Source organism: Octopus bimaculoides, chromosome 16 (genome assembly GCF_001194135.2).
Source record: "Octopus bimaculoides isolate UCB-OBI-ISO-001 chromosome 16, ASM119413v2, whole genome shotgun sequence".
Classification (NCBI taxonomy): Eukaryota; Metazoa; Mollusca; class Cephalopoda; order Octopoda; family Octopodidae; genus Octopus; species Octopus bimaculoides.
In genome coordinates, this window is record NC_068996.1 from 37,052,549 (window position 1) to 37,062,695 (window position 10,147).

At 35.5% G+C, this 10,147-nt stretch overlaps 1 protein-coding gene across 1 annotated transcript in view; it reads right to left on the bottom strand.

Annotated features, from left to right (window-relative positions):
* The window catches only part of LOC106870311 (atrial natriuretic peptide receptor 1), a 66,288-nt gene that overhangs the window by 24,845 nt on the left and 31,296 nt on the right, over positions 1-10,147 (bottom strand). Inside the window, exon 8 of the mRNA XM_052973490.1 lies at positions 3,963-4,034. Coding sequence (XP_052829450.1) covers positions 3,963-4,034 — 72 coding nt within the window. The remainder of the gene's footprint in view (positions 1-3,962; positions 4,035-10,147) is intronic.

A 10,147-nucleotide genomic window follows, 5' to 3' on the forward strand; every position in this document is an offset into this window, starting at 1 on the left:
GGTGTAAAAGACTAACTGGCATCTCTTGTCAAGAGTACAGGCGATAGTCACATGGCTGACGCTTTAATTATTTGATTGCTGTTATTCTGTGCGTCTGTGTGTAAAGACCAGTTGTGTTTTGCAGGGCTGCTTTATTTTTACCCTTAACTTAGAAATGAATAAAGATATAGTGCTAGATATAAAAACAAATAAGCCATTTGGGGTAGAAATATTGTAGAAAAACGTGAAATTCTTCGAGCAGGCAGGCCGACTTCTTCATTGAAAGCTAAAGTTTAAACTCGAACATTCCAGATTGATTGGCTTTGTGCAAGTAGCGTCACAGAGAAACTCTACTGTTGGCCATGTTTGTTGTTTCAAGCAAAAGCTAATCAGTCGTGGACAGATGGAGGCTATAATAATTATGAAAACATCCTGAGTGACTGTAAGCATCACAGTAAATCAGTGCGTCATTTCAGTAGTTTATAAAAGCTTGAAAACTTTCGGATTGTACGATATTGTGACAGCTATTAGTGAGTCTGCTAAACTGGAAGAACGGCATAACAAAGCAGCTGAAGAAAATAAAACAATATTTAAAGCAGTTAACAGATGCAGTGTTATACCTGTGTAAACAAGAGTTACCTTTACGTACACATGATGAAGGAAGTCACAGCCTTAACAGAGGAAATTGCTGGGAATTATTGCAGTACTTTGCTGAAACCGACAGCGTGTTTACTTCTAGAATTTCTACTAAAGAGGAGTCGAAAGAGTTTTCAGGAGTCTCAAGCACAATATAAAATGACCTAATACGATTGGAAATGTCATCTCTGATGAAATTAGGCGTGAAGTGATAAAGCTCCGTTTATGTCTGTACAAGCCGATGAAACTAGATTGTGCAATGCATGCTCAACTGTCGATCATAATAAGATGTGTATACGAAGACAAAATATGCGAACGATTTCTTGGATTCTATGAAGTTTGTGATGATAAAAGCGCTACAAGACCATCTGACGTGATCGCAACTGCGTTGAACTCCTTCAGTGAGCCAGACTTACGACGGAACAGCTTTAATGGCAGGGACGCTAAACGGACTACAGAGCAAGCTAAGGGATAATGGATTTTAACACGCGCACTTCATTCATTGCTATGCGCATAAACTTAACTTAGACTTGAATAAAAGTGACGAGAAGATGAGTGGAGTAAAAACGTTCTTTTTTTGTTTTTCTCATTTAAGCGTGTAATAACGCCTGCGCATGCGTAGTCTTACGCATGCGTAAAATTAAACAAGCAAGCGTCTCCCGCTCAATTCATTCTCTTTCACGCTGGCCAGCGATTGAGCAAGGACGTGTGTTTTAAAGCTGTCTCTACATCTTTCGGTCTTATACTCGACAGCTCGTTATTCTCACCTCTAAAGATGTACAACTAAAAGATATGTATGTTTTACCAAGTAAATAAATGTTGTTTAGTCTGGAGTTCAGCGTACCGTTGTATTTCATTAAATTTATAGTAGAAAGTCAGGTATACAATCTAAAGATGTATAACCCACTTTCTACTAAAACCTTACAATGTTATTTTAAAAGTAAACAATCCCATCATTGAAATTTCGGAGGTATGAGATAATGCATGATTAATTCAAAACAATGTGAATAAATAAGCATTACATTTGACAGAGTAGTCTGAATGCTTAAAGGGTTATGGGAAAGGTAACCAATTTGACAATTACACATGTTACATTACTACCCTCTTCTATGGTCCTATCACACAATATTTTCAATTGAAATATACAAGTATGTTTCATTAACTTTATTTATTGAAAGGTTGTATTAAAACAAACAAAAATGGATTGTAAACCAGTCTAAAACTGTCTAATATACAGGGTGGCCACAAAATCACACACCATGGGAGATATCAAGCATGCTTTATTAGCAATGAAGTAGGTAATCCATTACAAATGTTCAAAGTGTTGGCCATATAGCTCTAAACAAGTGTTCATACGGAATTTGAAATTGCAATGAACCCTCTCAAATAGATCTTCTTGTCATTGACTTGTTCACACGCTTCAACAATTCTTTGAGGAAGATGTCCTTGGTCATGAATCTTTTAAGAATACACAAGGAATTTAATGTAGCCTTAGAAGAAAAAGTCCATGGGAGTTAAATCTGGTGACTGTGGTGCCCATTCAATTGGTCCGCGACGCCTGAGCCATCTCCCAGGATAATGTTCATTCAGAAAATTATGAGCCTGTAATTCACAAAGGAGCAGAGCCCCATCTTGCTGAAACCAGACAGGATTTTCCCTTCCAAGTGAATGCACGTGAGGCATTATCTTGTTGCCAAACATGTCCAGAACCTTCAAAATAGAATGGTCCAATTACTTGATTGTGCCAAATCCCACTCAACACCATTACCTTGCCCCCACCTTGTTGATTATCTGCCTCCATCCAATGAGGATTGGTTTGTGAGTAATATCAGAAGTTGTGGAAAGAGATAAAAAGAAGAGAATGTTAGCAATTTCATATATTGCAGGATGGCGTGTGACTTTATGACCACCTTGTAGTTTAAAACAACAACATAGCAAACGTAACTGATGTACACTAATCAATATTTACCAGCAGTAAAAATAAATTGCCTAAATTTTATCAACCGAGACTGTTAGTTAGTAAGGTGTTTTAACAGTATCACAACATTGGTTAATAGTGCGGAATATGGTAGCTGAGAGCTGGATATTTGTTCAGTTTACTTGGTGTTCACATATAAAACCAAGTCATGATATTTGGTTTTCAATAAATCACATTTATTTATATAACAAAATTACAATGATTACTTGCCGAAACTATTAAGCTGAATGCCTGAAGTGTGTCTACGTGTGGAAAGAGATGAGAAAATAAGTCTTCAAATTTGGTGAAATGATCTTTTAATATGAGACCAAGTAGCTTGGCTGCCAATAAGCCAAGAATATCACTGCTGACCTCTGCCAAGCTCACTCTTCTCTCTGATTTGTATTTCCTGCACATGTCAGATAGTGACCATCATTTCGTGCAAAATTTTCCATTACTCTTCATACCCATACAAATATGCCAGGACAGAGATTGATCAAAAGTAGGCTAATGTTACCTGATGTGGAATGTTGCTTCCAAGTATAGAAATTTGATGTGTCTTTTGCCCATTATGAGACCATCATGGTTTTGAATGTAAAGTACTGCTATAATAAAACGGTTGTTAAAGACTTATCTGGACAGTAAACATTTAATGGTGAGTGTCACACTCTGATGCCTCTGTGACAGTTGGAATATCATCCTGATTGCTAAGTAAAGACCTTTATAACTTTGATGATATATTTTTTATCGTAATTGTAGTTTTACAAGTGTTAGTTTTGATACAACATAAGTTAAGATATACAATTAGATTCAAAATCAAGATTTGAAGCCTTTGTAGATTAATTTCATACAGCAAATGTAACTAAAACATAAACTTACATCTTTAAATAGAAATTCCAAAGGAATTACTTCATAAACCCAGTTGATGTGTGTGTGCATATGTGTGTGTGTGTGTAAGTATGTAGTATGTATGTATACATGCATGTTTGTATAGAGAGAGAAAAAGAGAGAGAGAAGGGGTGGATAGATAGATTGATAGACAGATTGATTGACAGATAGATAGATAGGTAGGAAGATAGATAGATAGATAGATAGATAGATAGGTAGATAGAGAGCGAGAGTGACAGACAGACTGATAGATTGATAGATAGATAGATAGACAGACAGACAGACAGATATGCACACAGGTAGATAGACAGACAGACATACGTATTTATGATATTTGTGTGTGTGTGTGCATATGTGTATATATTTGTATGTGCATATGTGTATATGTGTGTGAATTTGTATATATGTGATTTCAAGCACGTGTATGTGTATTTGTATGTGCATGCATGTATGTGCTTGTGTGTGAAACCATATACCAAAAGAGTGAAGAAACAATACATACTGTAATGATATCCCACACAAAAGACATGGCAAACATGGCATCCATTTTAAAATCAGGATTTTCAAGAATGTTCTGTAAAAGAGAAAAAATTGAACAGAAAAAATTGTTTTTTTTTAACTCTTTAGAACACATTATTTTACTCAAATGTAATGCTTTGTATTCTGAGTTTAAATTCTGCTGAGGCTGACTTTGTCTTTCATCCTCTTGAGGTCGATAAAATAAGTACCAGTTGAGTACTGGGGGTTGGTGTAACCAACTTTACCCCTCCCCCAAAATTAGTGGCCTTATGCCAAAATTTGAAACCATTATTTTGAATTAATCATGTATTACCTTGTAGCTTTGAGATTTCAATGATGTAATTGTTTATTTTTAGAATTACATTATAGGGAAGTTATGAGGGGCTAGATCTAACCAGATAAAGGTAGAACATTTGGGTTAGAAATGGCTGGCTTAACGTTTTAGCATTCAGATTACTCTGTCAAATTTAAAGTTTATCCTTTCACATTGTTTTGAATCAATCATACACTAATCTCATAGCTTTGAGATTTTGATGATGTGATTATAAACTTTTAGAATGTCATTGTGGGGTGGGTGTTGAGAGGATGCATCTGATCAGTTTGAATATAAAAAAGGTAGAATATTTGGTTGGGATATGGTTGACTTAACCCTTTAGCATTTAAACTGGCCACATTCTCCCAAAATATTCTATCGGTTTTCTGTTTAAACAGACCAGATTCAGTCTCTCACAGCTATCTTACAATGTCATTCTCAAAGTAAACAACTGCATTATTGAAACCTCAAAGCTACAAGGTAATGTCTGTTTAATTCAAAACAATGTGAATAAATAAGTATTACATTTGAATGCTAAGGGTTAAAAGCTAAAGATATGAATAATATATTTGGTCTGTCTATACTCAGGTGAAGTGGTAAAGGCATTATATATTATCACTAACATAGTTGGTCTATCTTCATGCAGGAAATTTGGTGAAGAATATTACACATTATTGCTAACATATTTGGACTGTCTATGTTCAAAGAAGATATTACACATTAAAATAACTCACCTTATTCAATTTTTTTCTTTCTCAAATCAATTGAAAAAAAATGAAAAATAATTCTAGTGAAGTTTCTTATGTCTGGTAATGTCAGCTATAATGTATGCATAACAATATCATTTACAGTGCCACTTAGCTAGCTTCCAACACCATAGTAATTGGTGCCAGAGGGAGATAAATGGTACCGTGATGTATGTACATCAATACCAATTATGGTGGTGGGAAGAGTTCACAGATGATTTATATCCATTTCATCAGTGAAGCCAAGGGAAGATAAATGGTACCAACCATGATGTATGTACAAGAATGTTATCTATGGTGCCATGGAGAAAATAAATGGTATTAATCACATTGTATGTATAGTGTCTGGAAGAGATAAGTTGTCACAAAGCCATTTATAAAATAACTTTAATTCCATGCAAATTTATATGCTCCACAGTTAGTGGACAGCTGGTTAAATTAAAGAGGGACCAAAAAATTTGCCTGAAGGGATAATAGTTCAAATCCAATCTTAGGTACTGTACTGAATCCAAAGCCAAAACACATAAAGCTCTCTAAGCACCAGGACTTAATTCAGATTTTTAGTTTTCGCGAATATTTGTGGATCAGGGCATAGTGAGCTGATTTTCATTTGCTAAGTTCAGTTTTTAATATAAAGATGTTATGAGTATGTACAACAGTGGGAGCATTATATAAGTTCTAGATACTTCAATAACATGCAGTGTTTATAATTGGGAATCTGGAGACAAAATAATGTGGAAACCCATTTTAATATAATTCTCTTTCATAGGTCTTGGAATTAGTTGGAACACGCAAAAAAAAAAGAGAAAAAAATACAATTTCAGTATTTGAATCTCAACATATTTGTTGTAGTAAACTAGGGTATTTTAAATAATTAAAACCACACGTTTAGTGACAAGACCAAATTCTTTTTTTTTTTTAATTGCTAATTCTTGTGAAAAAGCAGGATAAACAATTCTAACATTTTAATTAATTGTAATTAAATATGGAATACAATAGGAAGTGAATTTGACCTTTGGTAGTTCTAGAATAACTCTAAATATATTTCAGTTTTATTAGTCCTCTTCAGGAAGACATAGTTTAATTTTTATATGAGATTTTAAAATGACAAGAGATATATACAGGATTTTTGTGAATAAACACCAAGAGATGTTATTACTTGGAAAACAATTGGGGTATTGTAGCTGCTTAGGTCAGCTCCCAATCCAGCAAACCTATGATCAAAGGTATTCCAGCCATGAACATCTACCCTTTAAATAATACTATACCATCTTAATATAGTGTTATTTAAAGGATATTTGGTTGCTGTTTCTAGTAGAAATAAGGATTGCCTAATTTTTTTTCCCACTCCATTTCTGCTCAGATTATTATACTTTCAGAACACTCTCCATTACTAATAAAATTGCCAAAATAACACAAACTGTCAACTACTTCATATTTCATATGAATTTAAAAGATTTTTTATCATGGGTATTCTTATAGCTGACTACTCTGTGTATCAACTCTATACCAAAGCTTTCTCCGTCAATAGGCCTGTGATTCCATTGCAACTCTTGTACATTCCTAGTTTACATTAGATATACTGTATATATTTCTCACCTCATAGTGTTTTATTATATATTAAGTATTGTAACTCCCCAGGCTTGGTAGAATTCTATTTTCTCAACTGCTTATTGAAATTTTTGTTGTGTATCTTCATATTCTTAATTTGTTTTCAGAATTGTAATTTCTTCTGTAATTCTTTGACTGACTCAGCTATAAGAACTAGAGCATTGTCTTACATTAGTTCCCATGGACAATCAGTCTTCAACATCTCTCTCATGGCCTAGAAGTTGAGGCTAAGAACTATACCCTGATGAACACCTGCCTGTATATTCAATTCATTGCTGAATTTATTGTTAATTCTCACTTTGGTAACATTTCTATACACAAATTGTATGGCTCACATAAATCCTTCATCAACAAATAGCTTGGCACCTTTTTACAGGTACCGTACTCCAGGTCGAAATCTGTTAATTATTTCCTGAATTTCCTTCAGCTATTTTTTGGATGGCTTATAATATCTGGTAATTCTTCCCAGAACTTCCTATGACTAATTTTAGATTCTCCTAATCCAAGTTCTGGAAGGAGTTAACAGCTGTTAAGCTCTTTCCAATAATCCCTTTGTTTATTTTTAGATACACTTAAGATTTAGTAATCCCTTCAAGATGTCTAGTTTTTTGCCTCTTTTTTTCCCCTCCTGAAATTGATACAAGGAAAATATAAGGAGTGAGAAGTATCTAACTGTTTCAACTAACAGAGAACAACAGTTAAAAAGTAAACAGTTAATTTATAATCGTTAGTTTGACAAAATATATTTTGTCAGACTAATGATTATGGATTAAATGATTAGACAATCTCACACCTGTCTTTGGCCAGACATAGTTTCTTTGAACATGTCATTTCCTGGAACATTTTAAAAGTAGTTATCTTCCGAGCTTATTAAATATACTTACGCACTTACTTTTGTCACCCTATCCTCTCTCTCTCTCTCTCCCTCTCTCTCTCTCTCTCTCTCTCTTTCTCTCTCCCCCTCTCTCTCTTTCTCTCTCTCTCTCTCTTTCTCTCTCTCTCTCCTCTCTCGCTCTCCCTCTCTTCATTCTCTCCCTTTCCTCACCTCTCCCTTTCTTCTCTCTCTCCCTTTCTTCTCTCTCTCCTCTTCCCCTCCCTCTCTCCTTTCTCTCCCTCTTCCCCTCCCTATCTTCTCTCTCTCTTTCGTCCCCTCTCCTTCTCTTCTCTCTCCTTTCTCTCCTCTCTCTCTCATCTCTCCCCTCTCTTTCCTCTCTCCCCTCTCTCTCATCTCTCCTCTCTCTCCCTTTGCTTGTGTTTCATTGTCTTTGTTTCTCTTCCACCTTCTTTTCTCTCTCCTTTTGCCTATGTTCCTCATTTTGTTACTCTTTCCATCCCCTTTCTATTTTTCTATTTTTCTTTCTCTTTCCAATCACTTCAGTCTATCACTTCTCAGCTGCCTCTCTCTTCTCTCTCTCTCTCTCTTTCTCTCTCTCTCTCTCTCTTTCTCACTCTCTCCTTCTCACTGCCTTCTCTTACACTTACACTTCCCCCAAATCAATCTGTCTTTTCCTTTCACTCTCCTCCTTCATCTCTCTCCACATTAAAACAAAATCGATTTCAATTCTCTTGCAGCTAAAAACTAATTAAACTCTATAAATATATACGTGAGTGGAAGTTTACTGAGAACATCAAATACATACATACGTACATGCATACATTCATTCATACATACATACATACATTCATTCATACATACATACATACATACAAACATACATACATACACACACACATAAATACATACATACACCCACATACATACATACATACATACATACATACATATGTGTGTGTATGTCTGTTTTCCATTTGTGCATTTACTGCATGTTTTTAAGTTATATATATATATATATATATATATATATATGAAAAATAAGAAAATGGAGATATAGCATTTAATGAAATGCTAATCATCACAGAATCTGCTGTGCTGATTCTACAATACAACATATAAAAAACCTAAGGGTATATCATTTTCTACCCCTCTGAAGAGATTTTGCCTCCCAAAATGATTTTAATAATATTTATTTAATCTGTATTGAATTTAACTGAAACAGCTGTAAGGGACTGTGTTTGATTTTTGCTGATAATAAATCTTTATTATCAGCAAATCTTTATTATCCATTTTCTTATTTTTCATTTGAATGATTATAAACCATGGTCTATATATAAACCTATCATTTTACAAATATTATTATCCCCAATAAATAATTTGTTTGGATGATACCATCCCTTAAAGAGGCTAATTTAACCTCTAATTGAATGTATCATCATCATCATCGTTTAACGTCCGCTTCCCATGCTAGCATTGGTTAGATGATTTGACTGAGGACTGGCAAGCCAAAAGGCTGCTGCAATCTGATCTGGCAGAGTTTCTACAGCTGGATGCCCTTCCTAATGATAACCACTCCAAGAGTGTAGTGGTGCTTTTACGTGCCACCAGCATGAAGGCTAGTCACACGGTACTGCCAATGGCCATGCTCAAAAAGGTGTTTTTTACGTGCCACCTGCACGGGAGCCAGTCCAGCAGCACTGGCAACGACCTCACTCGAATGATTTTCTAACGTGCCACCAGCACAAGTGCTAGAAGGTGACACTGGTAATGATTACGCTCAAATGGTGCTATTTATGGGCCACTAGCACAAAAGCCAGACAGCTGCTCTGGCAATGAACATGCTTGGACAGTGCTGTTAGTCCTCCACTGGTGCAGGTGCCAGTCATCGAGTGTGGTTCAATTACGATTTTGAGGTGTGTATATACCAGGTGTGCTAGGTGTGCACTGCACATCCATCGAAAATGGCAAATTCATTATAAATATTAACCTTACTCATTAATTTAATCGCAAATCCTAATTGCATTAATTTAAATGCAAATCTTTGTTATATCACTACTTCAAATTTGGTGGCATTGTGTGTAGCAGCACACCCAATACAACAACCACCATACACCACTGATATATATATAGGCACATGGCTCAATGGTTAGGCACATGGCTCAATGGTTAGGTACATGGCTCAATGGTGAAGGCGCATGGCTCAATGGTTAGAATGTCAAGCTTACAATTGTGAGGTTGTGAGTTTGATTCCCAGAGCGGGTTGTGTTGTGTTCTTGAGCAAGACACTTTATTTCACATTGCTCCAGTTCACTCAGCTGTAGAAATGAGTTGCGATGTCACTGGTGCCAAGCTATATTGACCTTTACCTTTCCCTTGGATAACACTGGTGGTGTGGAGAGGGGAAGCCGGTATGCATGGGCGACTGCTGGTCTTCCATAAACAACCTTGCCCGGACTTGTGCCTGGGAGGGTAACTTTCTAGGTGCAATCCCATGGTCAGTCATGACCGAAGGAGGTCTCCTCCTCATACATATATATATTTAATACAAAGAAAATTGAGAGTTTGAACACAGCAAAGTCAATTTATTTACATAATGGTTAATTTCATAACACCCACATGCATTTCAATTTCTACCTTCATTTTACAATTAAAAATTGCATTAT